The sequence below is a fragment of the Myotis lucifugus genome, unplaced genomic scaffold (assembly GCF_000147115.1).
Source record: "Myotis lucifugus unplaced genomic scaffold, Myoluc2.0 scaffold_40, whole genome shotgun sequence".
Taxonomy (NCBI): Eukaryota; Metazoa; Chordata; class Mammalia; order Chiroptera; family Vespertilionidae; genus Myotis; species Myotis lucifugus.
In genome coordinates, this window is record NW_005871088.1 from 3,239,566 (window position 1) to 3,253,944 (window position 14,379).

Consider the following 14,379-nt stretch of genomic DNA (forward strand, 5'->3'; position numbering starts at 1 on the left):
CCCACCCCCATGGAGGTTTGGCCAGCCTGGGTGAGGGGCTGATGGCTGTTTTCAGGCTGGCCACACCCCTTTTAGGGTGGGGGGTCCACTGGGGTGCCTGGCCAGTCTGGGTGAGGGGCTGGGGGCCGTTTTCAGGCTGGCCAAGCCCCCCGGCGATGGAAGCTCCCAGCCTCTCCTTTTTTTCTTTTTTTTATTCTGGGGTTTATTTACCTTCTATAATTGAAACTTTGTAGCCTTGAGAGGAGCTTAGAGCCGGCCAGGACGGGCAGGAGGGAAGCCTCCTGCTCACTCCAGCTCCGTGGCCACGGCCGGCTGAAAGCAGGTATCTGGGGTTTATTTACCTTCTCTAATTTAAACTTTGTTGCTTTGAGTGGAGCTCAGAGCCGCCGCGGCAAGCAGGAAGCTTGGCTTCCTCCATCATTGGGGCAACCAAGCCTCCTGCTCGCTCCAGCTCCTGGCTGCCAGCAGCCATCTTGGTTGGATTGATTTGCATATAGTCGCTCTGATTGGCCGGTGGGCGTGGCTTAAGGCATAGCGAAGGTACGGTCAATTTGCATGTTTATCTTTTATTAGTGTGGATGGTATCAACAGCATATTGATTCCTATGCATGTTAAGAACCTCATGCCTATCGAAAAACACCTACAAGATCTTCCCAAAGCATCATTCCACTGGAATGACAAGAATGTACATAACTACAGATGAGTCCAACTGGATCAATTAAAGGTACAAAAGTTGTCATCCAGACAAACACTTCCATTAATGTTTTCTATAACTCATTATGTACCGAGTGGCTTCTATTGTTGGGGTTCTAGTTCCTGCCCACAAGTAGCCGTGACCTGTGAGCGACAATACATATAAAATGGCCATTATACTATAGCCTAATAAATGCTATCATAATCATGTGGACACGATGTGATAAGAGCTCAGAAAAAGATCAACTTAATTTGGCAAGGAAGCCCGGGGCGGGGCGGGGGGAGAGAGGGGGGGAGGAGAAAAGAAAGAGCAGCCAGTTGCTGGATCAAAGAGTACATGAGGATGATAGGACATGAGGTCAGAGAAGACTTGTTCATAAATGTTCAGAGCAGCTTTATTGGTAATAGTATAATTTGCAACCAGTATAAACAACCCAAATGTCCACCAATAGATGAAAGGATAAGCAAACTGTGGTGCATCCATACAATGGAATACTATTCAGCAATAAAAAGGAATGACTGTTAACCCATATCACTATGAATGAATATCAACATAATGATGCTGAGTAGAAGCTAGGCAAGAAAAAGAATGTACTCAATAATTATATTCCTAGAAAACTCTAGAAAATATAATTTAGTCTATAGTGCTTGGGAATGGGGAGAAGGCATGGGAGCGAAGATTTATAAGGAAGCCTAAGGAAACTGCTGGGAGATGAAGGATATGTTCATTATCTTGAACATGATGATAGTTTCCCAGGTGTATAATGTGTCAAAACTCTTCATGTTCACTTTAAATCTGTGTAGTTTGCTGTCAGGAGAAGCAGAGGCATGACATAATTAGCTTTGCATTTTAAACAGATCATTCCCAAAGCAGCTTGGAGGCAGGGCTAGAAGAATTCTCAGGGAAATAACAGCCAGAGAGGCCAGAGGACTACCAGGAGTGAATGAAGTACTGGGAGCCAAAGAGAGAAAGAATGCCAAAACCAAGGATGGGATAGGCAGGGTTCAGAGCCACAGAAGAGGTTATTTAGTGGGGGTGGCTGTTTGCAGGCCGTGGTAGGAGAGTGCAGCTACTCAGAAGTTGTTGACACAAGATGACCATACTCTGAGACTGAGCACACATCTTTGGAAGGGAGCCATAAGGGAAGAAGGTAATACTCAGCCTAGCAAAGCAGACTGTCCTAGCCAAATCCAGCAATTATGAGGTGAAAAGGTCGTACCCAGCTGTCCTCTCATCCACGCATGGCACAGTGGACTATCTGCTGAAATGCCTGCTAGTCCACAGTGGGGGGATGTGAAAGCTTTTAGGCCATTGCCCTTACAATCCAGGATGGCAACACATGCCCTTTTCTTGCACTAAAATTGCACTTTCTTGATACATTTTCCTTATAGTGAAGGATTCCAACAAAGCAATGAACTGACATAACAAGTCTAATCAGCCTTCAGTTCATCAGGAAAAGGTGGGTCCTCTTCTGTTAGTAATGCCAACTAATACTGAATCAGAGTTTAAAGTGATTCTCTATAGTCTTCTATCTCTTAAGGTCATAAGGACATTAATAAGAATGAAAAGACCTAGTCCATTCGTCGTCTAAAGAAAGTGTTCTGACTGATCTTGAGCAATTACATCACATGTGCTCACAAAGAAAGTGCCATGTCATTTTATGGATTGCTATAAGCAAAGTGTACGCATTAAACTTACCAATGGCCTTGATGGATTCTCCTGGAAAAAGCGGTGCTTCTTCCATCTGTGCCAGCTTATTTCCATCCCTTAGAGCCTGGCAAAAAAGCAAACAGGAGTAAATCTCACTTCCCATCTGTATACGTGGGAATAATTGTGGTGTTCTGTGCTCTCACTACAAAGCTACAGAAGCGTGCAAAATGTATGCTCCCTCCCCTTACAAGACAGTTTCAAAGCTCAGCATCACAGGACACCATGCTGCATATTCTAGCAAATTATTACACATATTTAAACTTCACAGAAAACATTAATACAGAAATGGCTTGACATAACAGATACATACTCTAATCACTACACAGACAGCTATTATAAGGTGCCTCCAGAATTTGGAAATAAAGTAAAAAAAATTATCTTCTGAGCATAAAACTAATTCAAATAAAATCAAAATTAGATGTCGGTGTTTAGCTAGTTGTAGAAATGGCCCAGCTTATGAGATAATGTGGGAAACCCTGAAGTCTAAAGTAGTCAGGGAGGTTTCTCAGGGCAGTGATATTACTAAGGAAAGCTCTCGGCTTTTGTATTGCAGCCCAGCCACCCATGTGTATATACAAAGTTCAGGGGCTTGTCAGTGTGTATAGCATCCAGACCACAAGAAAGCGTGCCCTCATCTGGCAGACAAGAGTATGTAAATCAAGACTGTGGAGCAGAGTGTGTTAATCAAGCTTCGTCAAAGTCAATTCACCCTTGTGCTGATTCCATGCTCACCAAGCAAGTTGCTAATGAGGTACTGGGTTTCCTGGCTACAATGATGCTAGGAAAAGGATGTCTTGGATAGATGACTATTACAAGGTGCCTGGGTATAAATGTGGGTACATGCCCACAATTTTCCAGATTGGCATGGAAGTCCAGTAGTCAGTCTCTTGTGAGTTTGGTTGGATAGTGCCAGGGAACTCGGAAAAGTTGAGAAAATGGTGCTCTCGAACTACAAAGCTGGGGACCAGAACCTGAACTCTGGGCCTATTCCAAGGTACTGCCATCCTCTGTGATGCTGCCAAGGAAACTGGTTACTTTCTCCTTGGCATCTCTGACACAATGTATCACGAATAAGAGTAAGATGTTCAAAACCCTAGAAACCCCAAGCTGTGTTTCACAGAGCATTAAATTCCCAAGAGATATGAATAGGTCTTTTTTTGTGTGTGTGAAAAGTTGAGGAAATGCAGGATTAAAGAAAACAAGTTAAACTTTGTGTGTGTATGAGACCAGTCTTTAGCATGTCAGTGTATGCCAAATCAGCAAGAGGGCGCTAGAGTATGCTGCATTTCCCATACCTATTTGGTCATGCGCTGCTTTCTCCAAAAAAAATATTAGTTAACATCAGGAGGCCACTGGTGTTCAGAGGAAAACAGATCGGACAATACCAAGTTTTCAGCATAATTTTGTGAAGTAAAACATTAAAACTTGAAAACTTTTTAATTCTAATAAAAATTATTGAAAATTCAAAATAACTACTTTTCATAGTTATAAGAGTATTTCATTATGATTTATTAAAGGGACTCAATTTTAAAACACTAGACATAGTAGTTTCATCAAAATTTTGAAAATAATGAAAAGGAAAAAGTGAAGACATAAAGAGCAAATTCAATGCTAAATGTTGGTCTGGATATGTCAGTTCTATGGGGAGGGCACAAAATAACAAAGTCCAGCCTCCTCCTTATCATTAAAACAATACAAATTACCTCCAAACACCTTTATTTCATTTGAATTTTTAGTGCAGATTGGTTTTAGACACTTTTCAGTCCCAAATTTTAGGGACTTAGAGAACTACTAAAGAGGACATGAGAAAGTGTTTTGGGGTTCATTTTAATATTCACACCTGATTTGGAAATATATCTTATACACACTAATGCATAAACAACACTTATATTTTTAAATGTCTAGTTTTATATATAATAAGAAATCACAAATCCTTAATAGAAGCCTTAATTTGAAAGTCACCTTCTTTAATTTATTGCTTGCACTAGAGGGTAATTTTATAATATAGTTACAATGTGAGAAAGTCATTTTAATCAATATTCAAGTTTTGTATTACTTCAAATATTACATTGTTAAAGCTTATTTCAATGGCTAAGTACTATCTTATATGTTATATAGACTTACATTTCTTAACTTATATTTTAAAATAAATGAGGATAGGTTATTTTGAAATATATTTACTAAAGCAAGCTGTTCTAATTAACTATATCTAACTATATCTGGAAGGGATGGGGGAAATGTGGCTCACTTTAAGCCTTATGTGGAGCCACATTAAACACTTTAAAATCCTCAACACACGACTACCTAGCAAAATGTGCAGATGGGAGCCGAAACCGGTTTGGCTCAGTGGATAGAGCGTCGGCCTGCGGACTGAAGGGTCCCAGGTTCGATTCCGGTCAAGGGCATGTACGTTGGTTGCGGGCACATCCCCAGTGGGAGGTGTGCGGGAGGCAGTTGATTGATGTTTCTCTCTCATCGATGTTTCTAACTCTCTATCTCTCTCCCTTCCTCTCTGTAAAAAATCAATAAAAAGAAAAAATGTGCGGATGGGAGACAGCAGTGATTGGGACCATTTTGAGAATATACAAGGCTCTCAAGATAGAGGTTGAAGATCAAACGTTTCCCTTTTCTTCTAAAAGCCATGTTGAATTTGGCTTAAAACACCTGTGCATTTATATGAAGCATGACTGTGTTGGTGAGACAGTGAGATAAACCTCACTAATAATCATTAAATCTGGGACGTGCTCTTTAAGTAATGAGAAAGCAACTGTCAGAACAAAACAAACAAATGATCCTGCTGCTTCAGATTTCCTCATAAAATGTTTATTTTGTACAGGAAACACATTTCACTTTAGCATAGGAATTCAAGAGGAGAATAGTTTTTAAAGGCTCATTGTCTGGTGAGTACAGTAGATTCCCTTTACCAATCTGGTGTTAGGAAATGGGACTCACACTTGTGCTACATTAAGCTTTTGTTGCAACTATTAAGTTGCACAAGACATAATTTGACCCTTGATTTATCCAACCCATGTACAGCATAATCAAAGAACAGATTCTTGTGAACAAAATTTGATCTCATGAACACACCTATTCCTCTTGGTGCCTTTGCTCCAAGTGTTGCCCCGTTGAGGAATTTCCTCTGATGATCTCACCCAAATCCTGTTCTGGTGACCCTGAAGGTCCAGCTGAAGGCCCACCAGCTCTCTGGTACAATGTACCATGGTGGGCACGGACCATTCACATTTGAAGAAAGCAAAGTCCGCACCCTCAAGGAGCATGCTTAGCATATGCATCTGTCCCCTCTAAGTCTCTGTAAAGGCCCGCCAGAATCCTATTATGTCTGAGGCTCATTAACACATCAATAACCCTATGTGGGAAAACCAAGAAGTATGGATGAACAAGTTTCTCGTTGACAAAATGTTGGATAAACCAATTTTTGCAAATAATGTCATCATGGAATCTATCAAACTTGGACAGGAGGGCACTACTGTAGTGGTAAAAGCATTTGCTTATTGTCTAGAAATCTAGTATGAAATGGCTTCTAAATACACACTCTGTAGCTACAAACAGATGAACATGTAGAACTTGCCACCTGATCGGCTTCAGCTTCAGAAGGGTAGCCATTGTGTTCTTCCTGAATCTCCTGCACAGCACCAGGTGCATGGACAAGAAAAAGCAAAGAGGAGAAAGAGAAACACGTGCAAACAGACAGGTGAAAGCACAGAACTTCTTTTTTAAAGAGACAGTAAGCATGTAAAAGTCGACACACCTTTCATGGCTTTGCAAATCACAACATTTCACCCCTTGGAGGTAAGGAAATAACGTGTAGGCCATCTATAGCATCCTCAGCCTAAAGTGGAGTATCTATTCTGTATTTGTGTTGGGGTAGAAAAATGAAAAGCAAACAAGTATCATGGATTTCAAGGAATGTACTGTCTTTTTAAAATCAAGCAATTCGCACTATAGCATATAGTTAAAGAACAAAACAGCAGACAGGTAATATGCTCATGGAAAATAAAGAACACAACAGAAACCAGGTAAAGGGCAAAAGCCAGCCAAAATACAAAGGCAGTTCATAGACATGTATTTTAAACACAGTAAGTATTCATATACTCTCAAGAATTATTATATTGTCCAGCGATCAACTCCACTGGTATTACCAAAATTTCCACAAACATGCTCATGCACGTATCACATGCTAGAGATATACATATACATATAAGTATATGTATACATATAATCTGGTATTTATTGCTTATTACTAATTAAATATTGTGAATTATGAATCAATGCCATATTAAATATTTCTAATTACAGTATCAACGTGCTTCAAAGAAACAGCTGAGAGATCACATATCTTTATTTAAATTTTTTCCAATCCCTTTAAGGTATACTGTTCTTAATTTAATTTCTTCATAGAATCAGATTTTGAAACTTTAAAAATTGGATGTTTAGTTCAGCAGATGGTATAAAAAATACAAATACTTAAGATGACAAAATTATAATACCTCTTATTGTATCAAGTCTCTAAGACTGAAAATATTAAAATTTAGCATAGATATATATTTTTTCCTTCATGAAACTGGTTCCACTGACTATATTTCTTTGAAAGGCAATCAGTGAAGAAGTAACAAAGATTTAAAAGAATTTGCTATTTCCCATCTTTCAATAAAGTGAAATTGTCACTTAATACATTTCTATACTTTATATCAGACTGAATTTAGTACACAATTGGTACTGCTCCCCTTCAATGAATGCTGATTTTTTTAAATGCAGCCAGTTTTTTTGAACTTTCCATTTTTAAATACAAAGAGAATTTAATCATTCTTTGACACAAATTTTAAAAACAGAAAAACGAATGGCTAAACAACAACAAAAATCACATAACATTTCAAAGTCCATGCAAGTGTAAAGCCAAGCACTAATATTTAACAATGTGAATCAGTGAAAGACAATGATTCTCACGAGTGAAAGAAAACAGTGAAAACAAGATTAAACAAAGATAAACCAACTAGAATCATAAGAATTTGATGTAACCTGCTTATTTTTGTGCTACTTATTGGCTTCAATAAGATTAAGAATTTTAAACTGAAGTCACTAAATTATTCTATCAAAATCCACATTGTTTTCATTTAATGGAAATAGGTTAATTTTCAACATCTAATACTCAGGCTTAAATGCATGCACATTACCAATCTTTGTCTTGCTTTATGAATACTCTGAAATAAAGGGAAGGAAAATCATGAAGAAATATAAGCTATAACCCACTAGATGTAATAGTTATATTTGTGTTTTAAGAAATACTAAATGGGACTGATTTTGCTAAACTTATCTTTAGGATTAGCACTTCTACTTTTGGGATTCAGCATGCAGACATGAAAGTGACTTATCTTATTTAGATAGGGTAGACAACAACTAACAATTTTGTTGTTGTTGCTAAATTCTTTAGCATGACTTACATGCTAAATAAGGTTAAAAGAGGACTCTGCCTTATAAGCCCCTGCCACGAAGATCCATTTGGTCAGAATTCATGTAACACAACAAAAGTCAGTATTTCACACTGGCAACAATTTTAGTATCCTGCCCTCATACACAGTGGCTATTATTACACATAAAAACATTTTAACAAATAAAGCATTTCCAGTGAACACTTAAAGCTATGACACAGCAGAGCAAATTGATTTGAGTGACTCATAAAAACCAGTGAGAAGGTAAAGAACACTAAATAGACTGTGTTCAATAAAGCACAGAGACACACAAGTAGGAGGCCCATCTGCCAAACATCCTTACCCTTATATCAGGCCTCCTGAAAACCTGTTAGTTAAAATACAGAACATCATCATCACAAACACATTACTATTGACCTGTACAAAATGTCATTAAGTTCACCAGCCCATTCCCTAATAAACATCATAATCCTGTACATAAAACCAAACAGATCAATCCTAACACATTTGCCCTCTAAAGTTTCATTCAACATCAAATCAATCTTAACACATTTGTCCTATAATTTTCAGGCAAGTCTATGGTTTGAAGAAACTTATTGCCCTTAGGCTAAGACAAACAACATTATTTTAAACACAAACCCCTTCTGTCAAGTGCTATTACTAGCCATTGTGAACAGGCAGTGTTTGAAAAGTTCATTTGTGTGTCTGTTTGGAATACTGAATATATTTCCCCCATAGAAACAATTATGTAAAAAGGCAGTTCTAATCCCAAACCAGCCCACAGAAACCAAACCAAACCTAAAACCCACAAAAGCTCCCACATTTGACCCAGAACATAGCTCAGCTACAGTGTTAATGGTATCGTGAAACTCAGATAACCACAAATCATAACCTGGTTTCTGTAAAAATTATATTTCCAACTCGCACTTGGGACTCCAGAATTTGACTCCCAGATGTGGCCGCCCCACCAAGAGAAAAATGCCTCTCTTGACCCCCAGGCCCCGCTGCCTGGAGAAGGACAGCTCCAGGTGGGAAGAGGTAGCTGGCTGGTCTGGGAGGGCCAGAGAATGGGGAGGGGAGGCCCAAGCTTCTGCCTCTGCAAGGGGAAGCCAAACTTTATTGAATAAGGACACTAATTTCAGCAATGTTCTTCCTGCACCAATAGCCTATGAATACTACTTGAACATGCAGTATATGCATTTGGGAAGCCTAGGACAGAGGAAACAATGAAAGAAACTTTTGAAAAGTGAATGGTGGTAATTGTCTGAGGAAGACCTGAATAATGTGTTCCCCATTCCAAAGTCTGATTTCTGATCATCTAACCACTGGATGTTCTATGGAACATAGATTATTTTAAAAAATCACCAGAGGTTCTTATTAGCTGTATAGATTTTCCTCAGGATAGATAAGCACATGAAGATTTCATCACTGTATCATCATTAAATGAAAATACTCTTGAAGTAAAAAAAGCTTTCTGAGTTACGTGATGTTGTAGTACAAAAAGATTTATTTAAGCCCATAAGTTCCTAAACTTAGACTATTTAGACTAAGAAGCTTAAACCTGGCTTTGTTTTTTAAGGGGGCTGTGGGTTATATATATGTTTATCATCTTAATTGTGGTAACCATTTCATAAGTGTATACCTATCTAAACTTATTAAATTGTATGTGCTAAATATGGAAAGTTTATCGTTTGTTAATGACAACACAATAAAGTTAGTATAAATATGCATACTTGTGTTAATAAAAACTCAAAATGGGACATATATGGCAATAAAACTCAAAATAGAAAGTCTCCACCCCCTGAGCTTCATTCCTCAGTGATAACCATGTTTAACTAGACCTATTTTTAATTCTGTGGATCGCCTCCATAACCATAAATATGGTTACACCTCGACTTCTTGATTTGTCTACCTTAAACAGTACCTAGTTTCTTCCCATTTTAAAAGATGAGGAAATAGGCTTTCTCAAACTACTACCTCCCTCTTCCTAATCTCTGATTATTGAAAATTTGATTTTTAGTTATTTTATTGTCTTCCTTAAGCAAAGCTGCATCATAAAAAAACTCATGGGGGTGGGAAGAGTTTGAAGAGACTCATGGGGTAATAGAAGGATAAATAATGGTGAGGGAAGGAGACCTGACTTAGGGTGGTGAAAATACAATACAGTATATAGATAATGTATTTATATAATTGTACACTTTAAACCTATATATTTTTATTAACCAATACCACTCCAAAAATTCAATAAAAAATTTAAAATACTCATGATATGATTTTTAGGCGCCAGACACTCTTCTTAGCACTTTGTATGTATTAATTTATTTTATTCTCAGAACAACCTTGTGAGATAAAAACTATTGGTTCCAGTTTTGATGAGAAAACCAAGTCAAGGTTAAATAATCGGCCAAGTTCAAGGTGGCAGAGCAAGTACTTAAACCCAGGTGGTCTGCTACACTGCCTCAGGATGGCATCACTATAATTAACACATTTAAATTATAGTCTTCAAGCATACAATCTCCCTTTTAGGGTTAATGAAAAAAATCAACACCACTATCACTTCCCTTGCTTCCCCTCTCTACCTCCAAACCTCTGCTCTAGCAAGCCATTATTTTCACATTTGTTCTATAACTACAATATTTCTGACACTTTCTCTATAACATGATACCATCAACTGAAAACAACAAAGCAGCATTCACAAGTAGTGTAACTGAGCCCTCCTTCCTTATATGTAGGACATATAAGCCTTTCGTATTGGAAGGAGAGACTAACTCAAAAGCCTGGAAAGGGGTAGGATGATACGTGCTTTTACACTCACATAATTCTTTTCTTTTAAATATATATTTTTATTGATCTCAGAGAGAAAGGGAGAGGGAGAGATAGATACATCAATGATGAGAGAAAATCATTGATTGGCTGGCTACTGCACACCTCACACTGGGGATCAAGCCCCCAATCCTGGCATGTGCCCTGACTGGGAATCAAACCGTGACCTCCTGGTTCATAGGTCAATACTCAACCACTGAGCCACACCCGCCAGGCCTACACTCACATAATTCTTTATCAACTGTAATGAAATCCTTGGTATTTTTGATATAAGACCAAGAAGGTCTCCCGAAAGTCTGTAAGCGAATGCCTAAGTGTTTCTCTCTGGTTTAGTTTACATTTCTTCTGAAATAAGCCATTTCAGGTACACAGAGAGATTCATTCTTTTTTTCCCCTTGAATTGGATTCTGACTGAAGCTGGAGAAGAGAGCAGTGGTTTTAAGTTAGGAGGCCTGGGTCCTACCAGTATTTAGGGCCTCTTAACGTCTGCACTTGGTCCCAGTCTCTATAAATACAAAAGGAGAGGAGTCTCCAGAATGACTGCAAGGTCCTGATCAGCTCTAAAACCACAGGAGTTATGTATCTAATCCTCATGGAAATACTTCAGAAAACATCTTCCCAACCAAGGCTTCTGGATGCAAGCCGGCATAGTGGTTGGAAGAATGAACTCTGGAGTCAAATCTTGTGTTACTGCCCGCCAGACCCCTGAAGAGCAACACAAGCCCTGGGAGTTTTAGTCTCCTCTTCTCTAAACCAGTGATGCTGGGCACACTTCCCTCACAGGTTGTTGGGAGGGTTAAATTGGGTAACACAATTGTACCTAGGTGGATAAGTACTCAAGAAGGAGTTGTTAGCATCAGTACTATTTAGGTAACCTTTTATAGTTGACTAGAGGCCCGGTGCACAAATTCCTGCATGAGTGGGACCCCTCGGCCTGGCTGGCGATCAAGTCCATTGCACCGAGTCCCAATCAGGCTGGCCAGGTGGGGGAGGGACCACAGGAGGTTGGCCAGCTGCGGGAGGTTGGTTGTGGGAGCACACTGACCACTAGGGGGTATCTCCTGCATAAAGCGTCTGCCCCCTGGTGGTCAGTGCACATCATAGCTACTGGCCGGTCGTCCGGTCATAATGGTCACTTAGGCTTTTATATATATAGACTAGAGGCCCGGTGCACAAAAATTTGTGCACTCGAGGGGGCGGTTCCTAGCCTGGCCTGTGCCCTCTCGCAGTCTGGGCCCTCAGGGGATGACCACCTGCTGGCTTAGGCCCGCTTCCAGGGGATTGGGCCTAAGCTGGCAGTCAGACATCCCACTGGTAGCCCGGGAGCCCTCGGGGGATGTCCACTTGCCAGTGGGTAGCAGGCCTAAGCTGCAGTCAGACATCCTTAGCGCTGCTGAGGAGGCGGGGAGAGACTCCCGCCACCACCGCTATACTGGCAGCCATCAGCCTGGCTTGTGGCTGAGCAGAGCTCCCCCTGTGGGAGCGCATTGACCACCAGGTGGCAGCTCCTGCATTGAGCGTCTGCCGCCTGGTGGTCAATGTGTGTCATAGTGACCAGTCATTCCCAGTCATTCTGCTGTTAGGATCAATTTGCATATTACCTTTCTATTATATAGGATAGAGGCCTGGTGCATGGGTGGGGGCCAGCCGGTTTGCCTGAAGGGTGTCCTGGATCAGGGTGGGGGTCCGCTGGGGTGCCTGGCCAGCCTGGGTGAGGGGCTGATGGCTGTTTGCAGCTGACCACACGCCTCCAGGGTGGGGGGTCCTGCTGGGGTGCCTAGCCAGTCTGGGTGAGTGGCTGATGGCTGTTTGCAGGCTGACCAAGCCCCCAACGGGGACCCTCACCTCATGAGGGTGTGGCCATCCTGGGTGAGGGGCTGATGGCTGTTTGCAGGCTGGCCACGGCCCCCAGCCACCCAAGCTCCCAGTGGAGGCTGGCTGGAAGCAGGTATCTGGGATTTATTTATCTTCTATAATTGAAACTTTGTTGCTTTGAGCGGAGGCCGCAGCTGGCCAGGGCAGGCGGGAAGCTTGGCTTCCTCCATCATCGGGGAAACCAAGCCTCCTGCCTGCTCCAGCTCCGTGGCTGCTGGCCGCCATCTTGGTTGGGTTAATTTGCATATAGTCGCTTTGATTGGCTGGTGGGTGTGGCTTGGGGCGTAGCAGAGGTGCGGTTAATTTGCATGTTTCTCTTTTATTAGATTAGATGGGTCTCAGCCTACCTAACTTGCACCACAACTATCTTGACCTGCCTCATATCCCCTCTCTCACCACCTACACATGCCAAGAACCTATGAGAAGGTGCAAAAAAGTTAATGATCTTAGTCTATTTAACAAAACAAGCAGACTACCTGAAAGTTAAGTATGGAGTCAGAGTGCTTCTGGATTGAACACATGCTTGGAGGGTGGTTTCACTGCCCCTAACTCCAGAAGGTCAGAAGCTCCTGCATTTGGGACCCTCCCAGTCCTCGCCATTATATCTCTTCATCTGGCTGTTTATCTGTGTTCTTTATCATACCTTTTAAGACACTGGTAAATGTTCAGTGTTTCCCTGAATTCTGTGAGCTGGTCTAGCAAATTGTCAAATTCAACAGGGGGTTGTGGGAGCCTCTAACTCAGTGATGGTGAACCTTTTGAGCTTGGTGTGTCAGCATTTTGAAAAACCCTAACTTAACTCTGGTGCCCTGTCACATATAGAAATTTTTTGATATTTGCAACCATAGTAAAGCAAAGATTTATATTTTTGATATTTATTTTATATATTTAAATGCCATTTAACAAAGAAAAATCAACCAAAAAAATGAGTTCACGTGTCACCTCTGACATGTGTGTCATAGGTTTGCCATCACTGCTCTAACTTGTAGCCAAGTCTAGCAGAAGTTTTGGGGAAACTGGGAACCCACTATTTGCTTTGGCACCTGAAATGGGGGACAGTCTCATGAGACTGAGCCTTTAATCTCTGGGTTCTGCATTAACTCCAGTTAGTGTGAGAATTTAATTGAATCGGAGGACTCCCAGCTGGTGTTGGAGTATTGGTTGGTGTGGGGGAAAAACGCACATCTGGTGTCAGAAGTGTTCTAGGTATGCAGTGTGAGTAGCTGGGAGGGAAACAGTGAATTATTTCCCAGAGAATACCCCAAATTTAAATTTGTATGAAAGTTTGTTTTGGGCATAAAACTCTCTTCCTCTGCCCTCAGGTTCCATTCAAATCTTTCTTTGGGGCACTCCCCACTAGAGAGGCAAGGGCTCGGGATGATCACTTGCTCTGGGTGGATTTGGGGAAGAGAGCTACTGTGCCCCCTTTGCCTCTCTGGGCTTTGTGTGCCAGCCTGCCTATAGGGTACAGCCTGGTCTCCCGGTCCCATGAAGAATTTGGGGCTCTGCCCCAAAGGAGAGGTCAAAGTTGTCCAGGGCTACCTTTGGGAGAGTGTGTGTTATCCAGGGCCCACTGTGGCCTCACACCTGAGCCAGGCCCTTCAAGTCAGCTTTGAGCAATTATTATGGGTCTGTAACTGTTCAGCTTCTGTTTGAATTCTCCTTTAGGTAGTTGACACCCCTAAATCCTCAACAGCGTGAAAGTTATTGCAGAAAGTTTTCAAACCCAGCCAGTTCCAGTAGTACAATTATCACCAAGATCAACTCAATGCCAGGTGCTGTGGTAAATTGTTTTAGGTGTTATCTCAACCCTCTCAGCCACTGGGAAAG

General features: G+C 41.1%; 1 protein-coding gene across 5 annotated transcripts in view; it reads right to left on the minus strand.

The window, feature by feature from the left end:
- Window positions 1-14,379, minus strand: part of MTMR1 (myotubularin related protein 1) — a 64,782-nt gene that overhangs the window by 34,309 nt on the left and 16,094 nt on the right. For 4 of the 5 annotated variants that reach the window (XM_006087735.3, XM_023753046.1, XM_023753044.1 and 1 more), the window contains one exon: window positions 2,393-2,468. In XM_006087735.3, coding sequence (XP_006087797.1) covers window positions 2,393-2,438 — 46 coding nt within the window. In that variant the 5' untranslated portion in view covers window positions 2,439-2,468. Of the gene's footprint in view, window positions 1-2,392; window positions 2,469-6,173; window positions 6,274-14,379 lie in introns of all 5 variants that reach the window. The other variant, XM_023753045.1, reaches the window with a different exon arrangement.